The 23,853-nt window shown below is 37.2% G+C and overlaps 1 protein-coding gene across 1 annotated transcript in view; it reads right to left on the reverse strand.

The window, feature by feature from the left end:
- Positions 1-2,041: 2,041 nt before the first annotated feature.
- The window catches only part of LOC102828484 (chromosome unknown open reading frame, human C16orf87), a 45,705-nt gene continuing 23,893 nt past the window's right edge, over positions 2,042-23,853 (reverse strand). Inside the window, exons 3-4 of the mRNA XM_006872562.1 lie at positions 8,357-8,539; positions 2,042-2,160 (exon numbers count right to left, since the gene is read on the reverse strand). Coding sequence (XP_006872624.1) covers positions 2,042-2,160; positions 8,357-8,539 — 302 coding nt within the window. The remainder of the gene's footprint in view (positions 2,161-8,356; positions 8,540-23,853) is intronic.

Below are 23,853 nucleotides of genomic sequence, written 5' to 3' on the forward strand. Positions count from 1 at the left end.
ACCAGCTGCTTCTCAGAAACCCTATACAGGGTTGCTATGGGTTGGAATTGACTCAACGGCACTTAACAACAACAGAGATAAATGAATCCTGGTGTAGCACTATGGGTTAATGCACTGGACTGCAAAGTCGATTTGAACTGCAAGTTCGGTGGCTGAAGCTTACCAGTTGTTGCTAAGTGCTGCCGAGGAATTCCCAACCCATAGCAACCCTGTATATAGGGTTTCTGAGGAGCAGCTGGGGAGCTTGAACCACCGACCTTGTTGGAAACTCAATATAGGGTCACAATGGGTCGGAACCGACATGATGGCACTTAGAAAAAAAAGATAAATGTAGTACCTGCAGATAGATAGGAGGACTAATGGAAAAGAAATTCTTAGGAAAACTGTATAGGTGTGTGACACTTAACGTCTATGATGTATTCTGTGAAATAAGACTTTAGTTGATTTGGATGTTATGGGAACACCATTATTACAAAGTACCTATGTTTGTATATATTTGATACACATCTATCAAAGTAACTTCTTTACAAGCTATTCTGACTCTCCCAAGTATGTGGAGCATTGCACCTGCAACTGGCTGTCTCTGGACACACAACACTCTCTGAGGAGCCTGGTTGGCATTGGGAGCACTGAGGGACTAGGCTGAGTGGCTATACTCCAATGTCTCCCCCTCAGGCATCTACCCATGGGATTGGCAGGCAGGGCATGTGCCAATAGCTGCCATAAAGCTACAACATCTGTGACTCATGCCACTGCAGCTCGGGGGCTGCAAGCCACATGGGTTGTTGGGCTGCCATCCATTGGAGTTGAGCTATGGCTGCCATGACACTCAACACTGACCCACCTCCTAGCACCCCTTCCAAGCAAGTACTTCTTTTCCACCCCATAGATGAATATGCAGTCAAACACTGCCCTAACAGACTGAAGACAGCAACGGAGCACATACCTGTACATCTACCTCCAATACCTCTTAGGCGCCCTCTGCTGGCTATCATTTAAATAAAGTAGAAAAACATTTTGTACACAAAAATGCAAACACATTTAGTATAAAATAACTATAAACTTACGATTTAACATTAGAAAAGTTAAGAACTTAAATATATTCCACAAGTTGCATTAGAAAAAGCTACCACATTAATTCTACTTAGTTTCAATATTAAGGTTTATTTTTTTTTGTTCCAGAGTGAGGTTAAGTAACAATTTAAATAATTATCAGGATGATAATTTATCAATTCAGCTAAAACATTACTGCTTAAAAGTGGCTAACTAGGAAACATTTTGTATGTAATAAATATGTTTTATGTTTAGGTTAACAGGCACCATCTTGAGAGCAGAAAAAAAAATTAACCAATAAATAAATTACATTCAAGAATAAAAGATGTATATATCCAGAGTATGGTATATCCTATTTTTTCTTCATGTAGCACCCAAATTTCCAAAATGCCTGGAAAACATCTCTCAAAATAGAACGTATACCTTAAGTCATAAATATAAAGGCCAAGAGGAAAAACTTAATTTCAGATAAAATTTATAGTTTAATATTCTTAATTCCCCATTCAATAAAATATCAATTGCCAATTTATTAAAGGTAGATGAATTATGATCTGTTAGTGCTGAAAAATCTGAAATATATATTCTTAAAAATCACTCTTTCTGAAAGTATTTAAAATAGTGCATCTCTGGTGGCAAACCTGAAAATTACCAAGCATTTTATTTCCTATTTCTCATATCTCCAACCCGACCCCCATCCTTTTACCCTTAACATCCATCAGCATTTTTTAAAAAAGGCAAATACACTTATATCACAAACACCAAACACTGACAATGCTCCTTGGTAAACAAGGAAATCTCAGGACAGTCCAATTCTACAGCTTTGCTCCCAACATGTGGCATAGACGAAATGACATGGAAGATCAATAGGGAGGAAAAAAACAATCAATGGCCCTTATTGATGCATTCAGAATGCTCCTGAGAGTCCATAACTGTTTGAGACTGCTGATGTAATCCTGAAGAAAGTTTCCACAGATTTCGCAGACAAGTATCAGAGAATAAGTCTTTGATTGATGATTTTTCTATTTATTTCTGCCAACGCGACTGAAAACACGAAAGCCTTTTCATCAGAGAGATTAGCATAGATGTCAATTTCCTTTTCCTGTTTCTCTGTTAAGAAAAAAAGGGAAAAAAGCTTAATATAAGTAGCAGTAGCTAGAATAATTTTTTAAATTTCAAAAGCATTTAAGTAATAATATGTATATTACTTTATTGTACATATTAATATTATAAAATATACTATATAGAACTTAAATTTTAAAAATCAAAGGAATAATTGAAGTGCCAATAATTACTAAAGCTAAATGGAGTCTAAATACACTTTTATACACACAGTTTAATGCCTACGTACATTTCTATTGTTATTGTGTGTCTCAGAATAAGAACCTCAAATACTTTTCTACTCACTAGAGTCAATCAAAGTGACCTTTTTTTACCCTAAACATAGTCCCTTCTGAATATTAATGGTGAGTTCATGACTATATTTACTTCTTTACTTTAGCCCTGCTACAGTGAATAAGAACTGTATTTCCATATCAAATAAAAAGTTATCAATATACTATTCCCTAGATAAAATAAGTAAACAAAACAGAAAGAACCATCTTAAAATTACCATGTTGTTGTTGTTCAGTACCTGTAGACTTTCTGAGGAGCAGCTGGTGAGTTTGAACCACCGACCTGGCAGTTCAAACGGCTTTGAAGTCTGGTGCACTAACCCACAGTGCCACACCAGGACTCCAAAACATTATGTAATTAGGCTTTTTATCTCTTCCTGATTACAAATTTAATCCAAGTTGATGGTAGAAAATTTTAAAAATACAGAAAAACAAAGAAAACAATCCCCTATCATGGAATGAACCAGTTAAAAATCACATTGAACATGACTTAATGACTCAGATCATTTGTACTTATTACAAAATACAGAAATCTGTCTTCTTTTTCTTCATCTAATCTCCAAATATACTTTTTTGATATTGGCGCCTTCTAATTTTTTTACCTCCCTATCTTGAAGTAATATTTTTATCTGATGCTGCTTGCTGGCTTTGACATTATTTATGGACTTTTCTCCACGGAAAATCAGGGTTTTATTATTTACATCTCTGGCAAGTACACCACCAAAGTCACTCATCCCATTTCCGCATTCTTCCATGATAGTTAAAAATTGAGTAAGATTCATTTTCAATGTTTACAGTACGAGTATATAAATGATTTTCACTTTTCCTTTTCTGTACACTTTGTTTTTCTTGCAGTGATTCATTTTATTTACTTAGTTTTCTATAAACCCATTTCTAATTCAAATCAAACTTCCTTTAATTATATAAATCTTCTTTCAGACTGTTTATACACATTTGGTATTTTATCAGTTTTATCTTTTTGAAGAAATCTCTCCGAGTCTTCTGACCTTTGACCTGTTTTCCAGGCCTGTTGCATAATTATCAACTTGAGAGCTTTCTTCAACATCATGCTAGAGATTCTCCTCATCTCCTCTTGAGTTGGACCCTCTGTGTCAAAATGCCAAGATCATTTCTTGGTTCACTTCTTCATATTGGTGGCATTATCTTGTAATAGCTTCCTGAGAAACGGAGTATGGAAAGCAAATTTTTTGAGACCTTGAATCCCAAAAGTGGCTTCAGTCTACCTTCACACTAATTCAGTTTGATTGAGTTCAGACTTCTAGGTTCCCTCTCAGGATCTAAACTGTTTTCCAACAACAAGTTGCTGCTGCTGAGAAAATCCAAAATCTTTCTTAAGTTACTTTAAAGATGATTGTTATCGTTACATACACAGATCTTAAGTACACAGTTAGGCAAATGTATACACCCACAATACAATCAATATAGAAAATTCCACAACTGTTTCTCATACTCCTTCCCAGTCAATCCTTCTCCACCCCTCACACTGCAACCATGTTCTGATTTCTATCAGCATAGATTGTCTTGAACTTTATAATATAAACACCATCATACAATAGGCACTCTTTTGGGTCTAGCCTCATTTGCTAAAATGATATGATGCTTTTGAGATTCATCCATGCTACCCATAACACCAGTACTTTGTTCCCTGCTGGGCAGTATTCCTTTGTATTCATTCTAATACCACCTTGATTCTTTTTTCCTCTGAAAACTTGAATTTTCTCTTGAATCAAAGAGATACAAAATGTGATGGTACACCTGGTATAACTTCTATTTTTATCCATCTATTAGTGCTGGGCATTGTAGGCCCTTTCAATCTGGAAATTCAATCAAATTTGGGGAATTTCTTGAACTATTTCATTGATGACTTCCTCTTTTCTATCTTTTCCTGAAACGTCAATTATTTAAAGATGTTAGATCTTAGAACAGTTCTGTTTCTTACTTTTTTCTTTCTTTTTTTTTTTTGCTCTACTTTATTTTGAAACCTTCTACTAAAGTTTTTCATTTCTGCTAATCATATTTTTAAGGCTTGTGTTCCAAATGCTTTTTGACCTCTACAATTTCCTTTTAAATATTATCATGACTACAGTATCTTCTCTTGCGAAAGATAACTGTTAAAAAAATTTTTTTTACGTTATTCTGTTGCCTGTTGTTTTGGTCTGTTTTTCAAACTACATACTTTTCTTCCAGGTATCTGGGTGATTCTTGGTAAAATGCTCATATTCCAAAACAGGACACCAAATATGCTGATTAGAATCTCAAACAAATGTGGAATTGAACTGTGGTCATCACTTTAGGATGATCTGACTGGGCCTATTGAAAATATACTGAGTTTCTACTTTTTCTCTTGGGGTTTCTGATTCCCTTAGACTACTTCAATCTCTCACCTGGAAGATTCACCATGCCTAATTTTCACTTAAGCGTCCTGATTTTATTATAGAACTCGATCGTCAATGGTACTCCTGGTACCCTTCAATTTTACTACAGAAGCCTACCTTCAATGGTGCTCCTGTACCTGGTACAATGCCTGGTACTCCCTATACCCAAGATTCTCTGTTTTGTCTAATCCTTGACAAAGGATAAGCTTGGGGGTGGGGAGGGGTTATGGAAGAAGCAGAGGTAAACAACCCTACTGAGATATTCCTAAACACTTTTTAATCTTTGGATTTTCAGTCCCATCTTCACCTCACTTCTAGACTAACTAATGCACAAATTCTTGACCCTGTGGTAATTCTGTAGTACAAAGTGTGTTCCCTCACAAAAGGAGATTCTAGTTTATATTTTGAGGATCTGCAAGGGCAATTAGTCCCAGTTTCCTGAATTTTGTTGCTGCCTTTTCTTCACCATTTGTTTTTGTAGGACTTTGTCCTTCAAGTTTTTTTTAAAAATTCCTTTACTAAGATTTACTAAAAAAATGGTCATTTTACTGAAATTTTGGAAGAAAGCAGAATTACATGTTTATTCAATCTAGTATCTTTAAAGTTTAATTCTATTCTGTAACTTCATTAAAAGGGTATTCATAAATGCCCAAAATATATTAATAAAAATGTTACTCTTGTATTGTCGAGTTGGTTCTGACTTACAGCGACCCTGTATAGGGTTTCTGAGAAGTGACTGGTGGGTTTGAGCAACATTCTATAGTGCTATCCCCACAGTGCCACACCAGGACCTCTACATTACCAATACCCATGATAATTACACTCACACGTATAAAATGGAGGTCTTAGACCCACGAAAAAAGAATGTTTATTTAATTACTTGTTTTTATTTTATTAACTACTTGTGTTTATTTTATTACTTGTGTTTATTTATTTTATTATATCTAGTGAATTTTCCTTTTCCAAAGCACCTAAACATTGTTAAGAGTTTCCTCAACTTACATTAAAATAAAGTTCATAAATGCTCCAGATTTTTTAAGTGTCCTATTAACAGGGAAGGACCAAAGTGTCAATGAAAAAGAGGACGCCCCTCAATGAGATGGCCTGACACAATGGCTATAAGAGTAGGCTCAAACGCAGGCGTGCTTCTGAGGGTGGTACAGGACTGGGCAGTGTTTCGTTCTGTTGTACACAGTGTTACTATGAGTGAGAACTGCCTTGATGACTTTTAACAACATGTGCAGTGAATCAATAAAAACTGAATTAAAGTAAATTGCTACTTAGCACTAAGAAGAGTAATGATAGAAATCTATCTTAAAATATAGGGGCATTTCATAAATTTTTATTTCTTATTCATATTATATTTAGAGAACAATGGTACATCAAGGCTTGGCAAACGACAGCCTGTGGGTAAAATCTGTCCTGCCATTTCTTTATAAAATAAAGTTTTCTGAAACACAGTCATGTCCATTTATTTCCACATTCATTGTCTATGGATGCTTTCCAAATACCGTGGCAGAGCTGTGCAGCTGTACAAGGACTGCAGGGCTCACATATATTTATTTACTACTTGGTTCATTACAGATTACTGACTCCAGGTCTAACTGAAAAGATGCTAGTTTATACTATAAAAATGGCTTCAACCACTTGCCTCCAATCTCAGTTTGCAACAAAAGGAAATAAAGCCTAATTTACTCTGGAAATAGCTTTAAAAAAAAAATTCTGTAATAAACTGAAAATACCTGAAAAAATTAAGGTCGAATATACGTTTCTTTTCTTTTTCAACTGATCAAGAAATAAAAGTTAAACTTTAGATATACTTTAGAGTCCTAGCAGAGCTATACAAACTTCATTTCCTGACTTAATAGCAGCTGTTATCGATTTTCTCATCTCCTGTCACCTGCCAACAGAATCATTCTTTCTCCTTTTGGGGGTTTAATAGTCCCTTTACATCAACGAAAAAGAATGTTCTATTTTCTGGGCCAAGTAGTATTTCCCTCTTTTCTTTATTTTTGCCTTTGTTGAGTTTCCTTTATCCAATTTCCCTTCTGAAGGACTCTTTGGCAAAGATTTTTCTGACCATCCCATTGTTAAAGAAGTACATTCAAACTGAGAAGCTATCGCACTCACTGAGAAGCTATCACACTCTTTTGAAAAGCATAACAGAAGAGAGAGAAACAATAGTAAAATTATCCAAGGAACTAAGGAGTTAATGAAGCCTTCACAGCCCTGATGGTAATCACAAGGTTGATAGTAGTTCATAAACTCCTAGTTGCTCCTCATGAGAAAGATAAGCCCCTTCTGCTTCTATACAGATGAACAATCTCGGAAACACTAAGCAGGGTCGTCATGAGTTGGAATCCACTCGATGGCAGTGGGTTTTTGTAAGTACAGTTTTCATAAATTGTATTTCTTTAAATGACCCAGCATTAAGAAACACTAGTTTGATAAAAGATAGGGACAACTATGCAATTAGTTATTTTCCCTAAAAGTACTAACTTTATTCAAAAGTAGTAACTTTATTCAAGCAAAAGCAAATAAAGCAGAAAGAAATGGTGAACAGGTTAAAAACAAAACAAAACTCTCAAATGTCTAGAATAGGAGAAATTTACATTTATGCAGAAAGCACTGAAGTACTTAAAATGGAGTGTCTAGCCAAAGCATAACTCACAAGTATGCTATTAGAAATGCATTCCACTGCACATGAAATCATTCTGAAGGGGAGTTGTGGGGTTTTTTTTTTTAAGTAATTATAAAGAGTAGCTAATTTAAAAAAAAGGATAAAAAAAAATTTACTGGCTTGAAACTCAATTTTAAAAAGATATACATGAGTCTATGGGGGCTCATTTTATTAATCTTCCTATTGTTGCATATGTGTGAAAATATATTAAAGTTTTGTTTTGTTTTTTAAAACATGTATAAATCAAAGAAAGAGAAGTCTTAGTTAATATTAACAGTTAATGACAATGAGTAGATATACTATCAGAAACAAGGAGACAAGCTATTAGCAGAAACATGCAGATTCTCTGGACCTAGAAGAATTTACCCAATCAAAAGCTGCCTCAAAGTAGGAAGCACACAAATCTCTCAAGGAGCAATTTAAAAATTCATAATGAAGACCACTGTGAATAGTAAAAAATTTTAAACTCATGATATAAGAGTTTAAAACAGGTCTGAATAGACAGACCTTGGTGTTCTCTTAAAAAAATAAAAGGTACAACCACTTTAACAGGCTCCTCCAGTATGTCATACATAAATTATCTCTGAACTCTACTACCATTCGTTTATAGCAAGTTAAGACTTTACCTTTATACCTTATGTTTCCAATAAGAATTAAATTTCTGTGATTTTTAAAAAGCATCTACCATAGAGGAAATACTTTCAAACTAAAATCTGAGTAGTGATTTTAAATTAAATCTAGGAGCTAGCAAACACTTTCTTCACTACAATATCTAATTAAGATCTCAGATAAATATAATAATTGGGGGAAAAAACTGCTTGCATTTATATTCATACCTCTTTCTTCCTCATGCTTTTTGGCAGATGCACTTTTAGGTCTTCCTCTTCCTCGTCTGATATGATCTGAATGGCTGTTACTTCGAGACCTCTTTCTGTTTTCTAAATCCTTACTTACTGTAGAATTTATCTTCTCTCGCCTAACTCTCTCTGTTCGCCTCCTCTTGGCCTCATGCTTGTTTTCTGTATGGATGAATAAAAGTGATATATTTTAGGGCTTAGTCAAAACTGTTTGCCCAAGTTCTCATTTTCTTCCTTTATCTATCTTTCTATAATTCACTGCCTAGCATATTTTATAAAACTGCAACCATAACATGTCATAAACATAAGAGAAAAAGAAATTCAACAGAATTCAGATTCACATAACATATGATACAGGAAAACTCTTGAAAGAGAAGACAAGCTTCTTCATTTTGCAGCTTTAATTTCAGGTCCTATAAATTCACACAATTTCACAGCAACCTTTCTGCCTTTTCCCCCTTCTGCGTCTAAGCTAAAATGAAGTATTAGAAAAGAAAAACAATATCCATTTCTTTTGGTTTCTACCTAAAAGCCAGGTTGAAATGTCAAATATGCAAATGAAAATTAAAAACTGACCTTAGTTATAATATACTAGAGTAAGTCAAAAAGTATTGCTACTGGATTTCCAATTCACAGGTTTATTCTACATAAAACATGCCTAACCAAGTCTTTGCAGTCAGTAGATGACTGAAGAAAAGTTCTCTACGTAATATACCTGTCTTCGTCACAGAGCACCTTAAAAAGAAAGGTCCCATCAAAACAGTGGCTTCCAAGGGGATCTGCATGCTGGCCCAGTTAAATTTAAGGCAGACAGGTCAGCTCAGGTTACGGAGACTGTTCTTTGACCCTCAATATGTAATCTTGATGGCTTTTGTCAAAGGACACAGGACAATCAGAGAAACTTATAAGGAAGTCTTAAGAAAACTGAAAACTGCACTGCTGATAAAAGGCCAGGAAAGCTGTACTATCAATGAAGTGTTTCCATTACGACAACACACTTGTGCTTCTTCTTCTCTAGACTAGCAAGGGTTGTCCTATGGGAATTTCACTGGGAAACCTTACCTCATCTACCCTACAGCCCTGATCTGCATCCTTTACATTTCTTTTTGTTCCCCAAACTCAAAGAACATTCAGAAGGAACACAATTTGAGTTCCTTGAGGATGCCAAAACTGCAGTTTTGACATGGTATAGACTGCAGAACACAGAATTCTTCAGAGAAGGGGTGTGTGCTATAGAATCGGTTCTGACTAATAACAACCCTGTATAGGGTTTTTGAGAGCAGCTGATGGGTTTGAACTACTGACCTTGAGGTTAGCAGTCCATTTGTTTATCTTACAGTGCTACACCCAGAGTTGGGAACACTGCCTTCAGAAGTGCATAGAGACCTAGATGAAGGATATGGTGAGAAAAAAATAGTTTCACATTTTGGTATTCTTAATAAAGGTTTCTATGATATTGTAGCAATACTTTTTGACCTACCCTCATATTACAGTTACCAAAAACAAAGCATCCATGTTATCTATGAAAAATATAAAAACAAACCCTAAGGAGATGAGTAGTTTTCACTTTAACCTTGTTGTTGTTGTTGTTAAGTATCGTGGAGTTGGTTCTGACTCATAGTGACCCTGCACAGGGTTTCCGAGGCTGCAAATCTTTACGGGAGCAGAAAGCCTCATCTTTCTCCCATGGAACAGCTGGTAGTTTTGAACTGCCGACCTTGAGGTTAGCAGCCCGATTCGTAACCACTATGCTATCAGAGCTCCTTACTGTAGCCCTAGATGAAATAATTTCAGACACACTAAAAGCATGTGGGATGCAATAGGGGAACTTTACTCATTATATAATTCAATTAATGCAAGAAGCCACCATCCTACTCCAAACAAATCAAGATAAGATATAAAAAACAAACATACACACATTTGTCTTAACACATACCTAAAATTCAAAAACAAAAGTGAATTTCCCAAATCCTCAAAATTATAATGGTAATAGGACAAAACAAATAGGAAAATTCACACTCCAATAACTGCATGGATCAACTGGGAAGACTATAATAAAACAGGCTTAATAGGAGTTTTTGTTTTTGAGATAAAATACTAACAGTTATCTCCAAATACTATGTCCTTACAGGATTAGTTAATTTCAGATTTCAGACAGGACATATACCAATGATGCAAGCATTACACCAGATTGCAAAAAAGCTATCAAAGGCTTTTCTTGTTAAAGAAATTAGGAGCTAGCTTGATGAGTATCAGCAAAAAAGTAAGTGTAATAAGTGAAACATATCAAATATATTCAAAACAATATTAAAAACAAAACCTATAACCATAGGAAGATGCTAAAGAATCAACTCACATTTTGATATATTAAATATAGGGAAAGATAAAGAAAGTCTTTTCCAATCAAATGTGATCACTGAGTAATCAAAGGGTAAATAAAGAGAAGGTTCTCATTTTAAAAGATCTAATCTTTGCCTATTCAACCTCTTCTCTTACCACTCACCATTAATTTCACTACACTTCCAACACTGTTGTTGTTGGTTCTGACTCATAGCAACCGTACACACAAGAGAATGAAACAATGCACAATCCTCACAATTGTTAAGCTTGAGCCCTTTGTTGCTGCCATTGTGCTCACCCATCTTGTTGGGGTCTTCCTCTTTTACGATGACCCTGCACTTTAGCAAGCATGATGTCCTTCTCCAGGGACAGGTGCCTCCTGATAATATATCTTAAGTTGTTGTTGTTGGTAAGTACCATGGAGATGGTTCCAACTCACAGTGACCATGCACAGGGTTTCCGAGGCTGTAAATCTTTACGGGAGCAGAACGCCTCATCTTTCTCCTGTGGAACCGCTGGTAATTTCGAACTGCTGACCTTGAGGTTGACAGCCCGACTCGTAACCACTATGTTACCAGAGCTCCTTTACATCTTAAGTATGGGAGACTAATTCTCTTCATCCTGGCTTCTAAGAGCATCTGGCTGCACTTATTCCAACACAGATTTATTTGTTTTTCTAGTTGTTGTTGTTAAGTGGTGTTTAATTGGTTGCAACTCACAGAGATCCTGTATAGGGTTTCTGAGGAGTGGCTGGTGAGTTTGAACCACTGACTTTGCAGTTCAAACCAATCATGAGGTCCAGTGCTTATCCTACAGCACCATACCAGGGCTCCATTCTTCTAGGAGTCCATGGTATTTTTTAATATTCTTCTCCAACACCATAACTCAAATGCATTAATTCAAAAGAATTATTCAATGTCCAACTTTCACATGTATATGAAGCTGTTGAAAATACCATGGCTTACCTTAGTCATCCAACTGACATCTTTCCCCTTGAACACTTTAAAGAGGTTTTTAAGCAGATTTGTCTAATGCAATGCATTGTTTGATTTCCTGACTGTTGCTTCCATGAGTGTTGATAGTGGATCTAAACAAACCGAAGTCTTTGACAATCACAATGTTACTTACTGGTCCAGTGGTGAGGATTTCTGTTTTCTTTATATTGAGGTACAACCCCTACTGAAGGCTGTGGCCTTTGATCTTCATCAGTAAGAATTTTAAGTCCTCTTCTCTTTAAGTAAGCAAAATTGTATCATCTGCATATTGCAGGTTGTTAATGAGTCTTAATCCAATCCCGATGCCACAGTCTTCTTCAAATTATCAAGTTTCTTGGATCATTTGCTCAGCATACAGACTGAATAAGTATGATGAAAAGATACAATGCTAGTATATACTTTTCTTGAATTTCATTGTCTCCTTGTTCTGTTCAAAAAACTGCCTCTTGGCCTATGTGCATGTTCCTTATGAGTAAAACTAAGTGTTCTGGAATACTCACTTCTCCTCAATGTTGTCCATAACTTGTCATGATCCACACAATTAAAAGTTGTAGTGTAGTCAATAAAGCACAGATAAACATCTTTTTTGGTAATTTCTGCTTTCAGCCAAGATCCATCTGATATCAGTAATGGTAACTTTAGACAACCTCCAATTTTCCTAGATTCATACTGCATACATTCCATGTTCCAGATTATTAACGGATGTTTACAGTTGTTTCTCTTTTTGAGTTGGGCCCCATGAGCAAATGAAGGTAGTGAAAGTTCTACTCCATTCACAGCATCCTGATCCACTCTACTTTGAGGCGGCAGTTCTTCCTTAGTCATATTTTAAGTGCTTTCCAACTTGAGGGCCTCATCTTCTGACACTGTATCTGACGATATTGTGACAATATTCCAACATGCCTTTCTTTTAGGTCTTGCCACACTGCTGGACAACCAGATCTCTACCTGAGTTCACAGGAGTCTACTGAACATTGTAGGGCTTAGCTCGCAGCTTCATTGCTGTTTTTTCCTCACTTCCCCTTATCGCTGATGAACGTGGTCACCAGTTAGAGCACGTATTCCCATTGAGTCTTAGTCTTGGAAGGGGGTTTGCCCTGAGGGGACCTGACCACTTGGCTTGATGTCCCCTGGGCGAGCAACTTGCTTGTTCTTGTAGTAACAGTCGGATTGCTGTTACTGTTTTGTATCTTTCCTGTTGGTCTTTCTTTCAAGTATCTTCTGTTCTTCTAGCTGCTCCAGTTGGTCTGCTTGTCCTTTCAAGTAGAAATTTCCCACCTCAGAAGATTCTGGAGGCAGTTCAAGATTCCACTTATCAGACCAAGTTACTTTCTAAAATCTACTACTTCTGATGGTGCTACTGCAACTACTACTATAATGTTCTATAATCTATTATTTTAAGGAGCTCTGGTAGCGTAGTGGTTACGATTTGGGTTGTGAACCGCAAGGTCAGCAGTTCGAAACTACCAGCAGTTCCGTGGGAGAAAGATGAGGCTTTCTGCTCCTGTAAAGATTTACAGCCTCAGAAACCCTGTGCAGGGTCGCTATAAGTCGGAACCGACTCCACAGCACTTAACAACAACAATAATCTATTATTTGCTAACACGCACCATTATTTTTCCCATTAAACTAAAAGCTCTGTGAAAGTAGGAACCTGATTCATAGAAGCTAACATTATCTACATATATGAAATACTCAGTAAATATTTCTAAAATAATGAAAAGATCGAGCACATACATTTTTCTTACCATCTCCCCAAAATCCTATTGAAAGGAAAGGAAATTTGGGAAGAAAAAAAAATAAAGCTGTAGTGTTGGAAACGAGGAAAAGATCTCAAATTAATAAGCTAGTGCCAATGGATTCTGACTGAAAAACTAGAATTGTCGTTGTTGTTAAGTGCTGTCGAGTCGGTTCTGACCCGTAGCGACCCTGTATGGGGTTTCTGAGGAGTGACTGATGAGCTTGAACCACCGACTTTGCAGTTCAAACAGCTTTGCAGTCTGGCGCATTAACCCACAGTGCCACTAGTAAGCCAATGGATTCTGACTGAAAAACTAGAATAGGCCAGGGATAAAACTCAAGAATGCAGGAGGAGATAGGAAAGAAGGCTGAATGGAAATGATAAACACAAGGAGACAGTAGTAAGAATGTTGTTACATTGTGGGGATTAAAAGCAGTGTCACAAATCAAAATGTGTATGAATTACTGAATGGAAAACCAATCTTTTCTGTAAACTTTAGCCCCATATCGTAAAAAAAAAAAAAAAAAAATTTAAAGGGAAAGCCTAGAATAAAAGAAACTATAATCCAAAATCTACCATTTGTCTGTCAATTAGTTAAACTGTGGTGACTTGCCTATTGCTCTGATACTAGAAACTATGCCAACAGTAGTTCAAATACTAGAAGGGTCACCCATGGTAGACAGGTTTCACTGTAGCTTTCAGATTAAGACAGACTGAACCTACTTTTTAAAAAGTTGGCCAGTGACCAGTAAACAGCAGCACAACATTTTCTGATCTAGTGAAAGAATATGACCCCCACCCACTTCAGGTTGGAAAGTACTCAAAATACAACTAGGAAAGACCTGGCACTTCACAGTAAGAGTTGACCCTAATGTTGTGGATGGCACAAAGCTTTTGGAACCTTCATTTGAAGATGACTCAAAATAAGAACAGTTACAAAAATCCATTAATAATCAGAATGTGAAATGTACTATATATGAACCTAGAAAAATTGAAAGATGTCAAAAATAAAATGGGACACTTTAATATAGATATCCTAGGCATCAGTGAACCGAAATGGACTGGTATTAACCATTTTGAATCAATCATTTGATTGATTGGGAATGACAAACTAAAGTAGAATGATGTTATATTCATCCTCAAAAAGTGAATTTTAAGATCTATCTTCAAGTACAATGTTGTCTGTGATAGGATAAAATATCCATATGTCAAGAAGTTGCAGTTGTTGTTAACTGCCTTCAAGTTGGTTCTGACTCATCGTGTACCTGTATAGAGTTTCCAAGGCTTTAAATCTTTGCGAGAGCATACAAAGCCTCATCTTCTCCCATGGAGCAGCTGGTGGGCACAAACTGTCCTCATGGTTCACAGTGCTTACTCTATGGAGCCATCATACTCCCCATGCCAATAAGGAAGACCAGTTAATATGAGTATTAGTCAAATCTACATACTAATTACTAATGCCAAAGATGAAGAAATGAAAGATTCTGACAAACTTTTGCAGTATGAAATTGATCAAATACACAATCAAGATGCAGTGACAATTACTGGTGATTGAAGTGCATACGTTAGAGACAAAAAAGGACCAATAGTTGGAACAATATGGCCTGGCTAATATAAACTAGAGATATCACTGCTGATGTCCGACGGATATTGGCTGAAAGCAGAGAATATCAGAAAGATGTTTACCTATGCTTTATGGACTACGCAAAGGTTTGATTGTATGGATCATGACAAGCTATGGAAAACATTATGAAGTATGAGTATTCCGAAACACTTAATTGTATTCATGAGCAATCTGTACCTGGACCAAGAAGCAGTTGTTCGAACAGAGCATGGGAACACTGAATGTTCAGTGTGACAAGGTTGTATTCTTTCACTATGCTTATTCAACCTGTATGCTGAGCAAATAATACGAGAAGCTGGGTTCTATGAAGAAAAACGTGGCATCAGGATTGGAGGAAGACTCATTAACAACCTGTGATATGCAGATGATACAATCTTGCTTGCTGCAAGTGAAGAGGACTTCAAACATTTACTGATGAAGATCAAAGAGCACAGCCTTCACTATGGGTTACATCTCAATGTAAAGAAAACAAAAATCCTCACTACTGAACCAATAAACAACATTCTTATCAATGGAGAAAAGCTTGAAGTTGAAATATGAAATATGAAAAACCTGTATTAAGAAAACCAAACACGTTCAAGCGTTTCCTAAACTGATAGATTCTATGGGCAAAATATTGAAAGATGCAAGAAGCATCAAAAATGGAAGGAATACACTAAATCTCTGTACCAAAAAGAATTGGTCTGACATTCAACCATTTCAGAAGGCAGCATGTGATCAAAAACCAAAGCAGAGATGAAAAACAAGGCTCCAATAATTGATGGAATACAAATGAGATGTTTCAACAAATAGATGCAAAACTGAAAGTGTTCACTCATTACTGCCAAGAAATCTGGAAGACAGCAACCTATTCAACTGACTGGATGTCACTGGTGTTAAGTGCCATTGAGTTGGTTCTGACTCACAGTGACCTGATCCTGTATAGGGTTTCTGAGGAGCAGCTGGTGGGTTTGGATTGCCAACCTTGTGGTTAGCAGTCCAGTGCTTTATCCTACAGCACCACACCACTACTCCATCATGCACATTATAAAGAAAGGTAATCCAACAGAATGTGGAAATTATCAAGCACTATTATCCTTGCTAGGAGCTCTGGTAGCATAGTGGTTACAAATCAGGCTGCGAACCTTAAGGTCAGCAGTTTGAAACTACCAGCCGCTCTGCGGGAGAAAGGTGAGGCCCTCTGCTCCCGTAAAGATTTACAGCCTTGGAAACCCTGTACAAGGTCGCTATGAGTCGGAACCAACTCGACGGCACACAACAACAACAACATTATCCTTGCTGTGAAGGATAAACACTGGCCTGCTAACCACAAGGTCAGTGCTACAAATCCACCAGCTGCTCCTCGGAAACCCTATACAGGATTGCTGAGTCAGAATCAACTCGATGGCATTGAGCAACAACACTGTCATTAATATTATATACAAGTAAAATTTTGCTGAAGATAATACAAACATTTTGCAGCAGTACATCAACTGGGAAGTGCCAGAAATTCAAACCAGATTCAGAAGAGGGTGGGAAGAAAGGATAGCATTGCTGACGTGAGAAGATCTTGGCTAAAAATAAAAGAATACCAGAAAGATGTTTACCTGTGTTTTCCTGACTATGCAAAGGCATTCAACTGTGTGGATCATAGCAAATTATGGATAACACTAAGCAGAATGGGAATTCCAGAACACTTAATTGTGCTCATGTAGAACCTGTACATAGACCAAGAGGCAGTCATTCAAACATAACAAGGGGATTCTGTGTTGTTTAAAATAAAATTAAATAAAATGTGTGTCGGTTTTGTATCCATTCACCATATTTATTTAATCTGTAAACTGAGTATATAATAAAATAATATGACAAACCAGACATGATGAAGAATGCAACATCAGGACTGGAGGATTCATGAATAACCTACAACAGGCACATGACAACCTTGTTTAGTGAAAAAAAGGATTTTAAGTACTAATTGAAGATCAAAGAACAGTCTTCAGTATGGATTACAACTCAACATAAAGAAAGCAAAGCCTTCACAATTGGATGAATAAGCAAGATCATGATAAACGGAGTTTTCAGGATCTCACTTTACTTGGATCCACAATCAATGTCCATGGAAGCAAAGGTCAAGAAATCAAACAATGTATTGCATTAGGCAAATCTACTGCAAAAAAAAATGTTAAAAATCAATGATGTCACACTTTGAGGGCTAAGTAAGATGCACCTGACTGAAACCATGATATTTTCAATTGCCTCATATGCATGCAAAAGTTGGATAATGAATAAATAAGAATGGATAAATGTGAATTATGGTGCTGGCAAAGAATACTGAAAATACCATGAACTGCCAGAAGAACAGACAAATATATTTTAGAATAAGTACAGCCAGAATGCTCTTTAGAAATGAGGATGACAAGACTTCATTTTTTGTACTTTGAACATGTCATCGGGATGGACCAGTCTCTGGAGAAGAATATCATGCTTGGTAAAGGGTCAGAGAAAAAGTAGAAAACTCTCAAATGGGTTCAAACACAGTAATACATGTGAGGATAGCCAGAACCAAGCTGTTTCTTTCTGTTGTACATAGGGGTTGCTATGAGTCAGAACTGACTAAATGGCACCTAACAACATAATCCTAAATTGGAATAAAGGAGGTGTAGGTAAATGTGCTGGACTGTAAGGTCTGTTTGAACCACAAGGTTGGCAGTTCAAGCTCACCAGCCACTCCTTGGAAACCCTATACAGGGTTGCTAGGAGTCTGAATCTAGTCAACAGCATTTAACAAGAAGAGAGAGATGTTCTTCCCAATGGAGTTCCAAAGATAAACTCAGGACAGAAACGTACAAGAGGTAACAAAAGCCCAGGGTGATCATCAGCCACTCCCATTTCTATTCCTGTATATACAGCACAACTGACATAAAGAAGTAAAGTTCTGTAAGCATGGGCCAGAACAATGTTCAAGGGAACTTTGACCCTTCACAAGAAAGAAAGAAGAGACTAAATAGAAAGACAGCTCCTCACAGGAATAAAATATTCCAAGGGATTTTATATTTCACCCCAAATAATGCCTTCCTTATTTTGGTAACCACAGAATTCACCTGCTCACCTAATAAACTTCTAAAATCATGACAATCAGCTCCTTCCATCTATACATTAACAGTACTAGTTACCAAAACAGACCTTTAAAACAATTTAGGATATTCATGTAACTTATATACACAGATACACCAAATCATTATGCTACCAATAAGCAACTAAGAATTACCAGCTATGTAAGGAAAATAGCATGTGAATGAAGGAAAAAGACAAAATGGAAAACAAGGAAATACTAAATAAGAATATGCTGTTATGGAACTGCCTAGTAGGGCATCCTGACTTCCTTAGAGAGAAAAGGTCTACAATCTGCTCCCTTAAAGGAAGTCAGGGGGGTGTGGACCATATCAGGTGACATTGTCAGAAGAGGTGTCACCAAAATGACTGTTTATAAAATTCGGGGGCATTGTTTCAGCAGAAATTTACTATTCAAACTCACCAGTAGCTCCTCAGAAACCCTACACAAGGTCACTATGTGTTGGAACCAACTTGATGGCACTTAGTAACAAGTTAGTTATAACAAGAGAAATATTGTTTATAAGTCCAGTTTGTTGTTGTTGTTAGGTGCCACTGGAGTCAGTACCGACTCATAGCGACCCTATGCACAACAGAACGAAACACTGCCCGATCCTGGGTCAACCTCACTACCTGCCACGCCTCAGTCTACTGATGCTGCCACTTGGCCAATCCATCTCATTGGGAGTCTTCCTCTTTTTCTCTGGCCCTCCACCCTACCAAACATGATATCCTTCTCCAGCGACTGGTCCCTCCTGATAATATGTCCGAAGTATGAGAGATGAAGTTTGGCCATCTTGGCCTCCAGGGAGCACTCTGGCTGCACTTCTTCCAAAACAGATCTATTGGTTCTTTTGGCAGCCCATGGCACCTTCAATACTCTCCTCCAACACCATAACTCAAAAGCATCAATTCTTCTACAGTCTTCCTTATTCACTGTCCAGCATATGAGGTGACTGAAAATACCATGGCTTAAGTCAGGCGCTTCTTAGTCCTCAAGCTGACATCTTTGCTCTTCAACACTTTAAAAAGGTCTTGTGCAGCAAATTTGCCTAATGCAATACGTCATTTGATTTCTTGACTGCTGCTTCCGTGAGTGTTGATGGTTGATCCAAGAAGAATGAAGTCCTTGACAACTTCAATCTTTTCTCCATTGATAAGAATGTTGTTTATTGGTCCAGTGGTGAGGATTTTTGTTTTCCTGACATTGAGATGCAACCCATACCAAAGGCTGTGCTCCTTGATCTTCATCAGTAAATGTTTCAAGTCCTCTTCACTTTCAGCAAGCAAGGTTGTATCATCTGCATATCACAGGTTGTTAATGAGTCTTCCTCCAATCCTGATGCCACGCTTTTCTTCATAGAACCCAGCTTCTCGTATTATCTGCTCAGCATACAGGTTGAATAAGTATGGTGAAAGAATACAACCTTGTTGCACACCTTTGTTAATTTTAAATCATTCAGTGTTCCCATGTTCTGTTCAGATAACTTGTAGGTATATTGATACATGTAAACTGGACTTTGTTCTGTTTGAACAAAGTCCAATTTACATGTATCAATATACCTACAAGGCTAATTGACATTTTTGAAACTTCTCTGGTAGCTTAGTGGTTATGAATTGGGCTGCAAATCTCAAGTTCAGCAGTTCGAAATTACCAGCTGTTCCGCGGGAGAATGATGAGACTCTCTGCTCCAGTAAAGATTTACAGCCTTGGAAACCCTGTATAGGGTTGCTATGAGTCAGAACCAACTCCTCGGCACATAACAACAACAAACAAAAGTACTCCTGGTGTGGTGCTGTGGGATAATGTACTGGATAGCAAGATCAGTTTGAACCACAGGTCGGTGGTTCAAATTTACCAGCCGCTCTTTGGAAACCCTATACAGGGTCACTATGAGTTGGATCTGACTCCACAGCATTTAATAACAAAGTGCTCCATAAACAAACACTGGAATTTGAACAATAAGGTCCATGGTTTGAGCCTGCCAACGGCTCCCCAGGAGAATGATGAGGCTTCCTGCTACCTCAGAGATTTAAGACCACAGAAACCCTGTGCGGTTGCTACAGGTGGGAACCAACTGGATGGTCCTTAAAAACAACAATGTGCTTCCAGTCAGAGCTGAAATTATTATTCAGTTTAAAAAGACACCTTGAATCTCTTGGTTTCATCTGCACATGCTGTTGCTTTTGTTACTGCTGGTATTTTTATAGTCACTGACTTGGTCAAGTTTTCTTGTATTTTAGCTATGTTATTATTGTTGTTAAGTGCCATCCAGTTGGTTCCCACCCACAGCAACTCCGTATAGGGTTTCCAAGGAGCGGCTGGTGAGCTTGAACCGCTGACCTTGTGGGTTTAAACTTATTTTGCAGTCCAGTGCATTAACCCACAGCGCCACACCAGGACTCCATTTTAGCTATAATACTGTGTAATTAACATTCATGAACTTTTGCCAATAACTTTTTGAAAATGAAGTAGTAACTAAAGGAAAAGTATGTTCTATATCCATATATGACTGTAGAGGAATTTGAAATAACCATCATGTATGAAACAAAGCTTTCTGAAATAACAAAATCAAAACTCTACTGTCTAGTTAATTCAGAGATAAACAACACTTATTACTGAATTAATGTCAATCATTTTGAGTTTATAAAAGGTACTAGCGATAATTTCTCCACTATTTTTTCTTAATTCAAAGTGAATTTGTCATTTATAGAATCCTTTGCTTGTCTGACTTTGTCTTGTTAACTGTCTAAGAATCATTTGAAAAGCAAGCTTAGATTTTAATTTTTCTTTTCCTTCTCCCAATAAAATAATGAGAAAGTTGTTTATTTGACTAAACTTAACACTACTGAGAAATACACAGTAAAAACACGAATAACTCCAATTTCTTACTGTTTTAAATATATTTTTCTTAAACTTAGAGCAAGTCTTTTATGAAATAATACCTCTTGACTGATGTATTTAATCCATCTACTTTCAGTTAATTGATAAGTAGGAACTGATTGCTATCATTTTACTTTGTAGGTTTTGTTCCTGCTGTTTTTTTGTTTTGTTTTGTTTCACTTAATTTTCTGTGCTGAATTAATTTTGTGGAGTTGTGAGTTTTTTGGTGATTTTGTCACTTTGTTGTTTGTGAGATTAGTAAATCTTTGGTTTTTTTTTTATTTTGAGGAGATATTTATTAAAGTTTGTTGAAGTTAAAACCTGTAGTTTATCAATTTCTTCTTACGTTTAAAACAATCTGTTCTACCTTAAAATCTACTTACCTTCCTTTGTTTGGAAGTTCTTTAACTATACTATTTCCTCCTCATTCTTTGTAATTTTTTGGTTGCAATTGCTATATCTGATCCCCTATTTTCAGTCTTGTAAGTCTGTTTTGCTTTGTTTTTGTTAAGTGTTGTTGAGTTAGTTCCGACACAGAGCAACCTTGTAGAGTGTTTACAAGGCTTTAAATCTTTGTGGGAGCAGAAAGCCTTATCTTTCTCCCACAGAGCAGCTAGTGAGCTTGAACTGCCAACCTTTTGATTTACAGTCCAGTGTTTATCATATAGAGTCTCCATAGTACCCTTATTTTACTTTGGACACTTCTATATCTAGATTTTATTCAAACTCATCTGTTGTGCTCTGGTGGCTTGCACATTGCTGTGATGCTAGAAGTTATGCCACCGGTATTTTAAATATCAGTAGGGTCACCCATGGTAGACAGGTTTCAGTTGAGCTTCCAGACTAAGCTAGACTAGGAAGAAGGAAAGGAAGACTACTTCTGAATGTTTAACCACTGAAAACTTCATGAACAGTAGTGGAACACTGTCAGATATAGTGCTGGAAGATGAAAACATTACAAATAGCACCAGAATATTGTCATATATACTGCCAGAACATGAGCCCCTCAGACAGGAAGGCACTCAAAACTCAAAAACTGGGAAAGAGTTGTCTCCTCACCATAGAGTTAACTATGATGTTGCAAAGGGAGTAAAGCTTTCAGGATCATCAAGGGAGAAGAGCATGCATGCATGGAATGTGTGACCCTATCCAGAAAAGCAGCAATACCAGAGATGGAGGCAAAGATCATGATGACATCAAGAGATTGCAGCTGAGGACTCTAGACTCATGGAAAGAGAAAGACCGTGTGCTGGTAGTCAGAAGGCAGTCTTCAGAATGTGCCCTTGGGTTGTTTAAATGATTGTTGTTGTTGTTGTTAAGAGCCGTCGAGTCGGTTCCGACCCATAGCGACCCTGAACAGGGTTTCCGGGGCTGTAAATCTTTACAGGAGCAGAAATCCTCATCTTTCTCCCACGGAGCAGCTGGTAGTTTCGAACGGCTGACCTTGCAGTTCGCAGCCCAATTCGTAACCACTACGCTACCAGAGCTCCTTGTTTAAATGATTATATATTCCTTAATGTTCTTGTGTACATCAAAAAACAAACAAACAAACAAAAAACCAGAGAGAACAGAAGCAAATACATTCAATAGTGATGCATGAACGGGATTGTAATCATTGCAATGATACGAAATACAACTGATGTTCTCCCATGTAAACTATCACTCGATGTACAATAAAAGCTTAAAAAAAAAACAAAAAGCAAAGGATATGAACAGATATTCCACAAAGGAAGACATTAAGGCAACCAACAAATATCATTAGCTATTGCTGCTGTTGTTAGGGGCCATCAAGTTGGTACCAATTCATAATGAAGACATGCACAACAGAACGAAATACTGCCCAGTCCTGTGCCAACCTCACAATCTTTGCTACGTTTGAGCCCATTGCTGCTGCCAATGTGTCAATCCATCTAGTTGGGGGTCTTCTTCTTTTTCGTCAACCCTCCACTTTACCAAACATGGTATCCTACTCCAGGGGCTGGTCCCTCCTGATAATGTCTGAAGTATGAAAGACAAAGTCTGGCCATCCTGGCTTCCAAGGAACATTCTGGCTATACTTCTACCAACACAAATGGTTAGCCATTAGAAAGATGCAAATCAAAACAACAATTAGATATCATCTCACACCAGCATTAACAACAAAGCTCCAAACAACAGAAAACAAATTCTGGTGAGAACGTGGAGAGATCAGGACTTTATTACATTGCTGGTTGGACTGTAAAATGGTTCAACCACACTGGAAAACAGAATGGCGTCTCTTTATAAAGCTGCAAGTAGAAATACCTTATGACGACCCAGTAAATACTTGGTATATAACCACAAGAAATATAAGCCAGAACACAAGTAGATAAATGCACACCAAATGTTCTCACAGCACTATTCAGAATAGTAGAGAGCCAAAGCGCCTATCAATGAAAGAATGGATAAACAAATTTTGGTATATACACAATGGAATACTTTGCAACCTTGAAGAATAACCATGAATATGCAAAACACCTCATAACATAGATGGACCTCAAGCATATTATTCTGAGTGAAATTGTTGTTGTTGTTGTTAGGTGCCATCGAGTTGGTACTGACCCATGGTGACCTTATGCACAGCAGAATGAAACACTGCCCAATCCTAGGCCAATCTCACTACTGTTGCCATTCTTGAGTCTACCACTTGGCACTTGGCCAATTTATCTCGTTGGAGGTCTTCCTCTTTTTCTCTGACCCTCCACCTTACCAAACATGATATCCTCCAACGACTGGTCCCTCCTGACAATATGTCCAAAGTATGAGAGATGAAGTTTGGCCATC

The sequence above is a fragment of the Chrysochloris asiatica genome, unplaced genomic scaffold (assembly GCF_000296735.1).
Source record: "Chrysochloris asiatica unplaced genomic scaffold, ChrAsi1.0 scaffold00204, whole genome shotgun sequence".
Classification (NCBI taxonomy): domain Eukaryota; kingdom Metazoa; phylum Chordata; class Mammalia; order Afrosoricida; family Chrysochloridae; genus Chrysochloris; species Chrysochloris asiatica.